Source organism: Neolamprologus multifasciatus, chromosome 13 (assembly GCF_963576455.1).
Source record: "Neolamprologus multifasciatus chromosome 13, fNeoMul1.2, whole genome shotgun sequence".
Lineage (NCBI taxonomy): Eukaryota > Metazoa > Chordata > Actinopteri > Cichliformes > Cichlidae > Neolamprologus > Neolamprologus multifasciatus.
The window spans coordinates 11,052,260-11,067,012 of record NC_140451.1 but is presented as its reverse complement, the minus strand read 5'-3'; the positions used below and the strand labels follow the sequence as shown (position 1 = coordinate 11,067,012).

General features: G+C 41.2%; 2 protein-coding genes across 7 annotated transcripts in view; both read left to right on the top strand.

The window, feature by feature from the left end:
• Positions 1-566: 566 nt before the first annotated feature.
• On the top strand, positions 567-7,638 carry LOC146505095 (delta-1-pyrroline-5-carboxylate synthase-like). The gene is made up of 17 exons (XM_085182088.1): positions 567-708; positions 1,189-1,306; positions 1,437-1,588; positions 1,678-1,827; positions 1,951-2,055; positions 2,145-2,303; positions 2,445-2,535; positions 2,991-3,115; positions 4,794-4,938; positions 5,027-5,100; positions 5,222-5,321; positions 5,523-5,743; positions 5,838-5,975; positions 6,065-6,260; positions 6,358-6,479; positions 6,639-6,921; positions 7,008-7,638. Exons 2-17 carry the CDS (start codon positions 1,210-1,212, stop codon positions 7,187-7,189), a joined length of 2,340 nt encoding a protein of 779 aa, XP_085038214.1. The 5' UTR covers positions 567-708; positions 1,189-1,209; the 3' UTR covers positions 7,190-7,638.
• Positions 7,639-8,429: 791 nt separating this feature from the next.
• ate1 (arginyltransferase 1) overlaps positions 8,430-14,753 on the top strand; it is a 57,210-nt gene continuing 50,886 nt past the window's right edge. For 2 of the 6 annotated variants that reach the window (XM_085182101.1, XM_085182100.1), the window contains exons 1-5: positions 8,441-8,652; positions 12,696-12,759; positions 12,936-12,998; positions 13,180-13,289; positions 13,889-14,116. In XM_085182101.1, coding sequence (XP_085038227.1) covers positions 8,553-8,652; positions 12,696-12,759; positions 12,936-12,998; positions 13,180-13,289; positions 13,889-14,116 — 565 coding nt within the window. In that variant the 5' untranslated portion in view covers positions 8,441-8,552. Of the gene's footprint in view, positions 8,653-12,695; positions 12,760-12,935; positions 12,999-13,179; positions 13,290-13,888; positions 14,117-14,753 lie in introns of all 6 variants that reach the window. The other 4 variants (XM_085182099.1, XM_085182096.1, XM_085182098.1 and 1 more) reach the window with 4 other exon arrangements.

Here is a 14,753-nt window from a genome sequence, read left to right as displayed (position 1 = left end):
GTAATCTCAACTTGAGATCTCATAGGACGCTTGCTCTTCCGGGTGTAAAAAGAGCTGGGAAGTCGCCCGGAAGTCACGTGAGTACTTAAGTGAAACTTGTTTTATTTTGTCAAGATATAATTTCGAAAACTTGAAAAAAGCGATATTCGTTGTTTACAGTCGCGCTTGTTGTTGTCAGAATTACATTACAAAATATTTCCCTTTAAAAAAATACGTTATTGCGATGTTATATTTCCCGTAGAAGAAACGACATTACTTTTTAATATATGCCTATTACTTGTAATTATAAATAACAATAATAGCATAATATATATTGCAAAAGTCTGCATTCTCTGTGATATAGACGGTGCATTTAAATATATATATATATATATGCTGATAAAACTGTTCTGCACACACAACCTAATCTTCGTTTCAGCGGTAAGTGTCACTCGAGGTCTCTGTACTTGTGCAACCCGTGCTCGCTCACAAAAAAATAAAATTCATGCGTACGTTAATACTTTCTTGCGTAAGCCAACGTCTTATGTCATTTTCCCCCTGATATTTTATGTACACATCGTTCGTGAATAGCATTACGGCACTTCCCACACAACGTGGGCTGTGGATGTGGCAGTGAAGCGCTGCGATTCTCTCTGAATACGTGTCTTCATTTCGCCGTTCACTTACAAGTGTAGCTGTGGTTGGCTTTCCACGTCTCCATCTCGCTGGGTAAGGAGTCTCTTATAAAAAATCTCTTCCGCCTGTTCTGTCGAAAACCGAGGCAAGTTAGGCAGCTCACAACAGCTAAAGCTAGCTAACGTTAGCTAACCTAGGTATGTTTTGACAGAAGTACTCGACACGTAGCTGCTATAGTCTGATAAACTACCATGCAAACTGCAGTTCGTTCATATGTATTACAGGTTATACAAGTGAAAAGCGCCCAGTCTATTGCCCTGCCTATTATTGCTGGTATTTTTCTAAGCTAACTTAGTGCAAAACAATCTTTAATGGGTCAGTGTGTCAAGTCCAAATATTGCATAACACTGATAAGAAGAAGACACATGATGCAGAGCTTTCAAGCGACAGCAAAACTATATCTATTTAAAACGTTGGCGTCAAGCCTGTTTGTTTTACCCAGAAGCTGCTTATTTAATTTGATGCTATTCCATTGTTAGACTAACCATGCATTGCTTTCTGTGCTCATCACAGTGGTCCTGAACTTTCAGTGCCATGTTTGCCAGGTTGGCTTCCTGCTCTCCTCTGCCATTCAGAACACGGCAATCAAATGTGTGCCCAGTCTACATCAGAGCCTTTTCCCAGGCTAAATGTAAGTGATCAGCCAAGTGCTTCATCATACTAGGCTTGTACACAAATCTCAGGATCACTTCGATATGTGTTGGTTCTTCCTCGGCTGCCTATGCCTGTTAAAATTTGAGTGTTTTCTTTATTCCCCGCAGTCGTTCTCCCTCGATCCCATGGGAAGTCCTTTGCACACCGCAGTGAGCTGAAGCAAGCCAAACGCGTTGTAGTGAAGCTTGGGAGCGCTGTGGTGACGCGTGGAGATGAATGTGGTCTGGCACTGGGACGACTGGCTTCAATAGTAGAGCAGGTAATAATGTTGATACAAAGTGTCTTTTATAGAGGAATGACTGCTCCAAAGAAAAGAGATCTTAAATGTTATTGTTTCTGTTCCATCAGGTGGCCATGCTACAGAATCAAGGCAGGGAGATGATGATTGTTACGAGTGGTGCTGTGGCATTTGGGAAGCAGCGACTGAGACATGAGATACTGCTGTCTCAGAGTGTCAGACAAGCTCTGCATTCTGGACAGAACCAACTGAAAGACATGGTGAATGAGCTTTAACAGAAGGAACTTGGACCCACTATTTTGTAAATGTAGACTGTATAACAGCGTGCTGATTTCTTTCGTTCTAAATCTTGTTAACTTTGTTTAAATCTCACTGTCTTTCAGACAGTCCCAGTTTTGGAAGCAAGAGCCTGTGCTGCTGCTGGGCAGAGCGGTCTGATGGCGCTGTACGAAGCTATGTTCACCCAATACAGCATCTGCACTGCACAAGTATGTGCTCCACGTTTGGCATAGAATAAAACCTACAGCATCGGACTAAAATGTCACATACTACTTCACATTTCTTTCCACCTCCTTAGATTCTGGTCACCAATCTGGACTTTCACGATGAACAGAAGCGCCGTAACCTGAACAGCACGCTACATGAACTGCTGCGTATGAATATCGTCCCGATAATTAACACGAACGATGCTGTTGTTCCACCCCCTGTTCCCAACAGTGACCTACAGGGTGTAAATGTGGGTACACCTGTTTTTGCATGCAATGTTTCCTTTGCACCTGAGTGAGAGAGGGAAGCTTTTGAAATGTAGTAGCAACTGAAGTTGTTCCTGACCTGCACGGTGTTTTTTTGCTTAATGAAAAATTGGTTTGTGTTTCAGGTAATAAGCATCAAAGATAACGACAGCTTAGCTGCACGGCTGGCTGTTGAAATGAAAGTAGACCTACTTATTGCCCTGTCTGATGTCCAAGGTACAGATATGACTATTTAAATAATTTTTTCTTTAATTTGCAGTTAAGAATCACAGTAATGGCCAGTATGTTATTTGTGTAAATGTGTAGATTATGTTTATGTTTGTATGTATAATAAATGTGAACCAGTTACCTAAAACTATATGAAAGATGCATGAAATGAAAACAAATGACCAAATTAACCAACAATTTCTTTGTATTTGTACAAGTGAATTATTAATAATAACTAATAATTATTATTATTAGTGAACAAGTGATTATTATTATTATTATTATTATTATTATGCATAGTATTACAGCAACTGCCATATATGCCATTGATGCTTTGCTTTTATTCATTAATGATTGCCAGGTAGTCAGACATTAATAGAAGACTTTATACAAACAGGCAGGTTGCGTTTTTGTTAAATCAGAAGATATATATATGTGATTTATTTTTCTTATTTTTTCCTCAGGCTTATACGATAGTCCGCCAGGAACAGATGATGCCAAGCTCATTGATATATTCTATCCCGGAGACCAACAATCTATCACATATGGGACTAAATCCAGAGTTGGTATTGGCGGCATGGAAGCAAAGGTCAGTGTGACAGATAATAGTTCATCTCACTATGGTCAAAGGAGCTTGCAAAGAAAAGCGTCTGGACTTCTTTAAGTTACTTGAAGACGTTTCACCTCTCATCCGAGAGGCTTCTTCAGTTCTAAGGTCAAATGGTGGAGAGTCCCAGATATAACCCTAGTGGGAGTGTCCCCCCACAGAGGGACAAAAGGACCCCCTGATGATCCTCTAATCGCCTGAGCCAAGGTGTGGAACTGGGTGTGGGTCCCAATCAGCCAGAGTTTCGGGTGATTTCATTGTGAAACCTGGCCCCACCTTATCATGCGAATTCCTGAGGTCAGATGGCCCAGGGTGTGAGTGGGCCTTAAGGCGTCTGGGAAGGGATCTCAAAACTGGATTATAGATGGCAGAGAGTTGGTGTCGTAAACCACCGCCTCTGTTCAAAGATGGTCGCTCACAGTGGACATAGATGGCTTCTTTCACTCCTCTTTCAAACCATCTGTCCTCTCTGTCCAAAATGTGAACATTGGCATCCTCGAAAGAGTGTCCTTTATCCTTAAGATGCAGATGGACAGCTGAATCTTGTCCTGTGGAGGTGGCTCTTCTGTGTTGTGCCATGCGCTTGTGAAGTGGCTGTTTGGTCTCTCCAATGTAGAGGTCTGGGCATTCCTCGCTGCACTGTACGGCATACACCACATTGTTAAGTCTGTGTTTTGGCGTTTTGTCTTTCGGGTGAACCAGTTTTTGTCTGAGTGTGTTGCTGGGTCTGAAGTACACCGGGATGTCATGCTTGGAGAAAACCCTCCTGAGTTTCTCTGATACACCGGCTACATAGGGGATGACAATGTTGTTGCGCCTGTCCTTCTTATCCTCCCTCGCTGGTGTCTGATCTTCTTTTCTGTGCCTCTTTGCTGACTTTAAAAACGCCCATTTAGGATAGCCGCACGTTTTGAGTGCTTCCTTTACATGTGTGTGTTCCTTCTTTTTCCCTTCAGGCTTAGAGGGAACATGTTCTGCCCGGTGGTGTAGGGTCCTAATTACTCCAAGTTTGTGTTCCAGAGGGTGATGATATAAAGGACAGGATAAAGGACACTCTTTCGAGGATGCCAATGTTCACATTTTGGACAGAGAGGACAGATGGTTTGAAAGAGGAGTGAAAGAAGCCATCTATGTCCACTGTGAGCGACCATCTTTGAACAGAGGCGGTGGTTTACGACACCAACTCTCTGCCATCTATAATCCAGTTTTGAGATCCCTTCCCAGACGCCTTAAGGCCCACTCACACCCTGGGCCATCTGACCTCAGGAATTCGCATGATAAGGTGAGGCCAGGTTTCACAATGAAATCACCCGAAACTCTGGCTGATTGGGACCCACACCCAGTTCCACACCTTGGCTCAGGCGATTAGAGGATCATCAGGGGGTCCTTTTGTCCCTCTGTGGGGGGACACTCCCACTAGGGTTATATCTGGGACTCTCCACCATTTGACCTTAGAACTGAAGAAGCCTCTCGGATGAGAGGTGAAACGTCTTCAAGTAACTTAAAGAAGTCCAGACGCTTTTCTTTGCAAGCTCCTTTGACTACGATGACCTGGATGACTGAGAACCTTCACAGACATATTCATCTCACTATATGTAGAGGCAGAGTTGGTTCAGTAATGAAAATGTTGCATTACACTAAATCATGTTGTGTGGCTCAGGTGAAAGCAGCCCTCTGGGCACTGCAGGGTGGCACCTCAGTAATCATTGCCAATGGCACAGATCCAAAAGTCACCGGTCACGTCATCACAGACATTGTGGAAGGGAAGAAAGTTGGCACCTTTTTCTCTGAAGTGAAACCTGCAGGTACTGGGTAAAACCACTCACAGCATTTGAATCTTTTTGTTGTGGTTTGAGGATTTATGCTTGATGTTGGTGTTATTGACACCACCAGGCCCAACTGTGGAGCAGCAGACAGAGATGGCACGACATGCAGGCAGAACCCTGGCCTCTTTGCTCCCTGAACAGGTAACTAGTATCCTAATTAGTTGCACAGGGTCACCAAATTAAATAAGTTCTACATCGTAGTGACAGCAGTGTCAATTAATTTTGAATTGTGTTGATCACATCTATGTGTTTGTTTTTTCAGAGAGGGGAGATCATCTGCTGTCTTGCTGAGCTCCTTACAGAGAAGAAAGAAGAAATTCTTAATGCAAACAGGAAAGACATGGAGCTAGCAACAACATTAGGTACAGAGGCAGAGAGCTGGCACACAGATTAGCGTAATCCATACCTGAATGTAGATCTGTGACTCAGATACCACTGTAGTCTATTTTACTAGGAGTCATTGGGTGTGGCATCGCGTAGCAGAGCAGTTATTCCTGCTTGGCAACATGTTTCTCTTTATTGATTGATGCGCCGGCATTTTTATTCATACTTTACTCTTATAGGTCGTCTGTCCCAGCCTCTGATCAATCGCCTGAGTCTGTCAACAGCCAAGCTGAACAGTCTTGCCATTGGCCTGCGTCAGCTCGCCGTTTCCTCCAGGAACAGCGTCGGCCGGGTGCTGAGGAGGACTAGAGTGGCCAACAACCTAGAACTAGAACAGATCACGGTCCCCATCGGTGTCCTGCTGGTCATCTTTGAGTCTCGCCCTGATTGTCTGCCACAGGTCAGACCATCTCTGGGCAGTCTGGAATACTTTTTTAGAGTCTTTGGTTTTATATGTGTTCAAAAAGAGTGACATTTTAAATGCTATACTTCAGGTGTCAGCACTAGCAATTGCAAGCGGAAATGCTTTGCTCCTGAAAGGTGGCAAAGAAGCTTCCAACACCAACAAAATTCTACATCAACTCACTCAAGAGGCCCTTTCCATTCATGGTGTAGCAGATGCCATTCAACTGGTAAGACTAAAAATCATTATAGAAATATAATTTTAGTTTCCTGGTAGTATTTTATTTGTTGTGATACACTAAAAGAATTTGTGCTGTAGGTGAGCACACGTGAGGAAGTTGAGGATCTGTGCAGACTGGACAAGATGATTGACCTGATCATTCCAAGGGGCTCGTCTCAGCTGGTCCGGGAAATCCAGAGGGCAGCCAAGGGCATTCCTGTTTTGGGCCACAGTGAGGGCATCTGTCATGTCTACATCGACAGTGATGCCAGCATTGACAAGGCTCTTGATGTTGGTAGGTTTTTAATTGCATTCAGCTCCAGTCTATTAAATTTATCACTAATACAAACTGACTGGTTTTGAATTATTGTACAAACTGTGTTTCTTTCCAGTGAAAGACTCTAAATGTGACTACCCTGCTGCCTGCAATGCCATGGAGACTCTTCTTATTCACAGAGATTTGCTGCGTACTCCTGTGTTTGACCAGATCATTGACATGCTGAGAACAGAGCAAGTAAGAAACAGGATTATTTGGGTGTATGCTTTGAATGAGATTCAGAAATAGGAAAAACAGCAAGAGAATTTAACACTTTACCCACGTCCATAAATACAGTAAATTACATTTGTTTGTTTTTTATTCTTTAACAAACTATTGGTTATTGCTTTCTTACAGGTAAAGATTCATGCTGGTCCTCGCTTCGCATCCTATTTAACTTTTAGCCCATCTGAGGTCAAGTCTCTGAGGACAGAGTATGGGGACCTGGAATGCTGCATTGAGGTGGTTGACAGCATGCAAGAAGCTGTGGACCACATCCACAAATACGGCAGCTCCCACACTGATGTCATTGTTACTGAGAATGAAGAAACAGCCGAGCAGTTTCTGCAACAGGTGGACAGCGCCTGTGTATTCTGGAACACCAGCTCTCGCTTTGCTGATGGCTACCGCTTTGGCCTTGGTATGTATTTACCTTCAAGTGAACCTAAACTACCACTATGTTGAAAATAAAACAAGGTATTTAATTTTACTTTGTTTATTTTGCAGGAGCTGAGGTTGGTATCAGTACAGCACGGATACATGCCAGAGGACCTGTAGGTTTGGAGGGACTTTTGACCACCAAGTGGGTCCTTCGAGGGGAGGGACACACAGTGGCTGACTTCTCTGAGCAAGGCAGCATGAAATACCTTCATGAAAACATCCCTTTGCCCCAGGGGAGTTTCAATTAGAAACCACTGAACAACATAAAGTCACGTGTTTATTTAGAGGTTTGTCGGTAGTGTTTCAACTCACAAGCTGCTTTCACAATCCTGTTTAGGTCTGTTTTGTTGGGTGGTTGGAAGAATGGAGGCAACTTTTATCAGACAACCAATATCCTGGTTTTGTGAACCTATGAATCCATGTGAAACCCAAGAAAATTGACTGGTGGCTAAATGAGAGAAAACTGTAAAAGTAAAACAGAACTTAGGACTGGACAAAGCGCTTTTCACTTCAATGCTATTTTTGTAATTGCATAAAACTAAATCATTGTTCCAGCTTTGATTTTCTAAGTTATTTTTCTACATGCAAACTCTCCCTTGGTCTTGTTTATGCAGGATCTTGTTTTGGATTTACTTTGCTGTCTTTCCTCTTTGCACAGATAATTTAATAAATATGGTGTACAGTTCTTTAATTATAACTTGTGGAATTTTATGTGTCACAAAGCTTTTGGTGAAAAATCCGCCCATTTCCCCCAATGAAGGTCTTTATTCTTGTAATTTTTTGTTTTAGTTTACTTAATCCATACTATTTTTTTATTCAAGAGTGGGAAAGCAGCTGTTGGTATATAGCCTGATTTCAGTTACTTTATTACTTTATTTAATTGATACTGAGAATGAACTGAGTTTTTAAATAATCTTCTTTTGATTACTAATGTTAGGACTCACCACAACTGATCATCTGCCTCCCTCTCATCCTCTCCTGTGCATCCTTTTCTGTCACACCAACTCTCTGCATGTCTTGCTTCACTACATCCATGAACCTAGTCTGTGGGCTTCCTCATTCCCTCTTACCTGGCTTCTGCATCTTCAGCATCTTTTGTCCAGTATGTCCGCTACCCCTCTTCTGCACATGTTCAAACCATCTTAACCTTCTTCTCCAAACTTTATCTCTAAAGTTCTCAACCTGAGCTGTCACTGATAGACAGGATTGTAAATCTGTATATCTTTGTCAGTGAAAGTGAGCATTTTCATCTGCCACCTCCAGCTTCACCCCTTGTCTTTATGCCAGTGCCACTATCTCCAAACCGTACATTCAGAACATGTTCAGGCCTCTGAACATGCCTTCATCCTCTCCCCTGCCTCTGTCTTCTTAAATATGAAGTTATAAAGTCATTTTTACAGAATGCACTGCAATGCATTATGTTTATTTTGATCCAAAAAACAAAAGCTGTTTCATTATTTGAGAGTGTTACTTGTAACACTTAAACACTTTTATCAGAACTCCCTTTGTTTTACGCACAACTGATGACGTATTTGCTGTGGGCGGGGTTACATGTCTAGCAAGGCTTGCCCGGTCACCTGTCTCAGCTGTCAGCTGTGCTAGATCTTAAAGATGGCAGGAAATAAGTCTTATACTATAGTAGAATATTTCGGTGGAGAAGATGGCTACCGCTGTGGTTACTGTAAAAGCCAAACGGGAAACTTCTCTCGTGGTAAGTTGGGGATGAAGTGTGTGTATATGTGTGTCTGTGTGGAGGATAGCCGGGGTTCTCTGAACTGGCTTGTGCTAATGACCTAGCTCCGTCTACTTTCTGGCATAATAGCCGGCTAGCTGTTTTTTGCACTGCACCTATCCCTAATGTCAGTGTATTTGAGTATGTTACATAGACTGTACGCACACTGCGAGTGTAAATATTATTTAGCGTTAGCCTGACACCATGTAGATAGGTTTAAGGTTATTGACCTAGCTCAGTTTTTAGCCGTTAGCTTCTAGCCTAGCTTTTGCTTTCTGGGAATCGGAAGAAGGCTTGTAGAATAAATCAGTTAAGGTTATTGTTGAATGTTTTTTCTGTAGGACAACAATGTTTAACTTGGGTGTAACAATGCAATTGTAGCATGTTAGCAGTAGATTTGCAGTAGCACCAAGCTAATAGGTAGTCTCTTAAACAGCAGGACGGAGAAGCAAGGCTGCTGTTCTTAGAAAGTGCAGCTTTCTCTTTTTTTTGGTATTTGTGATGTGACGCCGAGTTTAGGAAATCCAGGATATTTTATATTTTACGTGGTTTAAAAGTCGTATAATATACAATAGGTGACAGCGAGCGGCGCATGTGTTATAGTACTTTCTCACACTTTGTTTTGGTGTAACAGGTAATATAGATGGTACTTGGCATTACTTTTTCTTGTGAACTCTGTTCTCTAGCTGTGAGTGACAGAGGGATAACAGTGTACTAGTTGAACAGCCTAATTATAAATGCTGACACGTGACTATATTTTGGAATATTTAGTAAAAATGAGCCTCGATGATGCAGCAATTCATTTTACTCTTACTTTTTTAAAAGATCTCACTTTCACATAAAAATGAAAACTGTGTGAGAAGGTAAGAGGACACACTGGTGTCATTGATTTGATCTGAGCAGGGCTGAGACAGGTTGACTATAATTAGGGAGGTCCCAGTGTAGTCAATGAGCAACTGGGCACATCGCCTGCAGACAAGAGCTGATGTCTAATCTAAGATAAGAGTGTTAATCTGTTCCTGTTACATCATATGGATACGACAGCTTGCAGTGAAGAAGGGAGACTTTACTACCTGTGTAATTCTTGTAACTATGTAACAGTGCTACAGGGTTGGAAGTGGATGCAGGTCAAGCGTTATCTCATGTTATACTCTCACTGGCATCATTTTATTTTCCTGGAAAGATGTGAAACATCTTATGCTGTAGATGCATGGATTACGTATATAGTAGCAGTGCGTCTTTACTGTAGACTTTTCTGAACAGGTGCGTCATACGATGTTTTCCCTTGGTGTGATTGGTGCAGTGATATTATCAACAGTGTTGTCAGATACAAATCCAATGCAACTCTTCACAACAAGAGCACAACATCTGCTCTCATCTGTGTTATTGTGTCTGTCATGCCTGAGTGAAGGCTGAAGAAGGGATCTGGTGTGAGTGGTGAAAACACACTCCAGGTGTGCTGTGAGCCGCTGTACTCTTATCCCACCTGCACATGGAATCCATTCTTTGTATTTTAGACTCACGAGTCCTGCCTAACAAATTAGCAGGGCTTTTTGATGACATGTATTATGTTCAAATAAAAGGAGTTAATTAATCAGCATAAGTTAAAGCCTTTTAAGTTCATTTTATATGCTCATTATTGGTTTTAATGCACATGTATATGAGAATGGGACATTTCTGCAATTTCAGAGGGTGTGATCATTTTACAGTCATAGGCCAGAAATATCTGAGAAACTAAATGTGTAGGCCCTACACATTTTTTTTGTATTTAAGCATAACTTCTCTGGGGTTTTAAACAGAGTGAATTTCAATGCTCTTTATTTTACCACTGACAGATAAGATAACTGAAGATCTATGTAAGGGGGGGGGCGACGACAATGATTTGAATAATGCAACATAAGAAAAAACAAAGATTTTCACATACTGTTTACATGTTTATTTATGATGGCGATTCAGTTGTATAGACATACAGTCTAGAAAGTTTTCACAGGAACTTCATGCGACCTGTGAAAAACTAAGGTCACGTCATGATTCATTTGTAGAATCATCATATTGTAGCAGCAGTAACTTGAAGGAATCATTTTCCATAAGAAAAATTATATGATTTTGTCTCAGTTTTGGGGGAATTCTTCTTTGCAACATTGCTTCGGTTCACTGAAGTTTGCAGTCATTAGTTTATACCCATGCCCCTGTAATGTCCCACAACACCGTGTGAATTTGGAGGTCTGGACTGTAACTGGGTCACTGCAGTGCCTTGATTTTTTTTTTCTTTTTTTGTCAGCCATTCTGCTGCTTATCTCTTTGCATGACTCAATTGCTACCAACTTTTAGCTGGTATGTAGACGGCTTCACATTTGCCTCTTGAATACTTGGGTATACAGAGGAGTTTATAATCAGCTCAGTGATTGGAAAGTAACCAGGTACAGTGGCTGCAAAAAACCAAACACCACTGCAAAACATCCCTCCATCACTGTGCTTGACAGCTGGTATGAGCTGTTTACGCTAATATGTTTATGCTAATATTATGCATTATGGTAGATATTTCCACTTTGGCCTCATCATTCCAAAGGACACTGGTCCAGAAGTGTTGTGGTTTGGCCAGATGCAACTTTCAGACATAAGCTGTGCTGCAACATTCTCTTTAGGGAAAAGAGACTTCCTCCTAGTAATAATAATAATAATGGATTGGATTTATATAGCGCTTTTCAAGGCACCCAAAGCGCTTTACAATACCACTATTCATTCACTCTCACATTCACACACTGGTGGAGGCAAGCTACAGTTGTAACCACAGCTGCCCTGGGGCAGACTGACAGAAGCGAGGCTGCCTAGTGATCTTTCCAAAGAAGCTATACATGTTCAGTGGTTTTCTATCTGTACTGTATTGAACTTTAACATTTAACACATTAACTGAGGGCTGCAGACTTTGAGATGTATCTCTTGGTTGTTTGTTTTTTCTTCAACTTTGGGATAAATTTATTGAGACTTCCACTTTTGGGACAATTAACACACACCTGAACACTCCAGACAAGCAAACTGCCCAAATCTCTGCTTTGATAGCCTTGGTCACACTTCCTGATGATCATTTAATCAAGTGATTTGTATAGCAGCACCTGACTGCTACTTCTCACCCTAGATCCTATGGAAACAATAAAGGTGCACTTAGTTTTTCACAGTACTACAGAGAGTCCTGTGAAAAGTTGTGATGTGTGTCAGACATAAAGAAAGCCTGCAGTCTTGCCACTGTGTCTGTTGGAGACTCATCTGTCATTTTGTGGTTCACTAGTGGAGTTTTGCTTGGACTCTAAGCATAATTTTTTTGGAACATAGGAAATTATACTCGACTGAGAGGTTGGTGTGTGTTGTGTGAACTTTTTACCGGTTAATTACCTCGGCTGTTTTAAATTTAAATGGATTGTTTTCTTGCAATAGAAGCTTATGTTTTGGTTTGTTTATGCAGGCTCCAAGAGTGATAGGAAAGTTGAAAGTTGAAAGGAAGAGCTCAGACCTCGGCTCTGGGAAGAGGGATCTGGTCTGGCTACAAATGATAAATTTGTATATTTCCATTGGGGCCTTAAAGTACTGTGGGAATGACCCTTTGGAGACAGTGTTTTAAACTGGAACAAAAATGTGGACCTACCACAAGTCTCTCAACTTCTTGACAGACTATGAATTGTTTGTATACATACCTCGTATCACAGCTGTTTTAGTTTTACTCACTTGTGAAGAGCCTGACTCGTTCTCCTTGTTTCCGGTTCAGTTTTATCATCAATTTAAACACAGAAGTATTATCTCATTAACAGTTTCTTCCCCGTCCCATTCACTTTTTGTGAATAAAAGAAAAGCTGTCTTATGACCTTAAGCCTGATTGGGCTTAAGGTGAAGAGACTTTTCATACATAACACTGCCTAGGCTTGTTGCCATATTTTCAAAGATTGCCATTATGTATAAAATTGTATTTAAATCAATTATACATTTTAAGGAAACAATTTGATTAATTATTTGTTTTGTTTTGATTGTAGGGATGTGGTCCCACACCATGACAGTACAAGACTACCAAGACCTCATAGATCGAGGATGGAGAAGGCGAGTAGCTACTTAGTATCCTGGTTTCAGCCAGTGGTTTCCTACTTTCATTTGAAACCTTTTCTCCTGAATTCAGTTTAAAAATGGAGTTGTGACTACTTCAAATAAAAATGAATAATTTATTGGCATACTTTTTTGTTTTCTCCCAAAAATCTTGTCCATGTTTTCATTTTCAGAAGTGGGAAGTATGTTTACAAACCCATAATGCAGAAGACATGCTGTCCACAGTATACCATCAGGTAATTTTATTAACTTGCTTACCAAAATGTCCTTTTATGAGTCATGCTTTAAGTAACTTAAGATCTGATAAGACCAAAAAATCTAGAATACACAAGGGTTGTTTGATCTATGTTGAAAAAATACATTAATTAAATGTTTGCTTTAACAACCAATAACCTTTACCTTGTATCCTCTCTCAAGATGCCACGCTCTGAAATTCCAGCCTTCCAAATCCCACAAGAAAATCCTGAAGAAGATGAACCGATTTATATCCAAAGGGGAGCTGCAAAAGGGGCAGGAAGATTGTGCAGGTATGTATAATATATGAGGTATTAACACATCAATTCATAGTCTCTATTGGTGTACAGTTCGTGAAAAAAATGGCAATACTCTTTAAGCAGTTAGTGCTCTGCGACTGCATATGTGTTGTAGTTTGTAGTGTGAAGCACTACACAGGCTTGACTTGAGATTGAAACTTAATAAATGTGTGAAAATGACTTGAGTCTGTAATGTATTCATGGACCACAGGTTTTGATATAAATGATTCTGCGAACAGCAGGCAGATTGAGATTTATGGGTTTACACAGGAGTATGGCTGTTCCTCTCTATCAGCTCATAAGAGCTCCATCAGTTGCAAAGCTCACAAACTGTGCACATAACATTTCATCAGAGACCCCTTCACAGCAAGGCCTTTTAACTGCAGGATGTCACAGAGAGCAGTCCTGCTGCATGACTGCAGATCAGTAATGTCATATTCTGATGTCAATGATCAGGCGTAAGTAAGTACCCTGGTTTAAAGTACAGTTAGCATTGGGTGCTCATTCAAAAACGAATTCAATTCAAAACAGAAGAGAAGGGTAATTTACAGTGTGCTGTCTGGTGTAACCGATATTGATTTCCTGCATTATAGGTGAGCCAATGGACTCGGTGTGTGAAGAGGCAGGACCACAGCAACTGAGTAAAGTACATTTAAAGTGCACCACTCTCACAGACATTCAGAAGGATGCTACAGAGTTTCCATCTACCACAGAAGTTCAGAAGGAGGCAGCAGATGCCATACCTACAGGCTCGCAAACATCACAAAATGATCCAGTGTCTGTACTGGCTGGGACAACAACATCCGCAGCTCCCAAACCAGGTAGGAGTCATCTAAACTAGTGCTGTACTTGCCGTTGCTCAGGGGGGAAAAAGTTAGTACTATAATTAGTTAGCTCATTCTATTCTATGCGATCTATCAATCTAAACCTGGAGCGGCAGTTAATCAGATGATCATATAAAAATGAAACTAACGAAACTTTTAAAACAATGACATAAATCCCTATATGAACGGTGGAAGCAGCTGTACTATGAAGCCTCAGCAATAAGCAGTGCAGGGTTTTTACCTCTCTCGGCTTTGTTGTGTGTGCACCTTCTCACACATAAACGGGCTGAATCAAGTTGACGGGGTGTTATTATTTATTACCATCAATGCATTGAAGCTTCCCAGTAAGTGTGAAACCGAAGCGGATAATTTCACGTTGACATTATTCTAAAGTTTTAATAACCCACTAACTAGAAAGGCCGGTGTCTGGGTTATGTGCTTTCAGTCTTGGAGCTCTTCTCAGAAAGCCGCGTTGTTGTTAGGTTACAAAAATACGTGAAACATTTTTGTGTCTTCATCTGTACCAAGTGCTCCGAGTCTCCACAGTCTACTCCAGGAAGGATCTAAGAACGGGATTAGATCAGTCTGGGATTTCAAACAGTTTGATTGTCAGTGACAGCTATGGGTTGACACT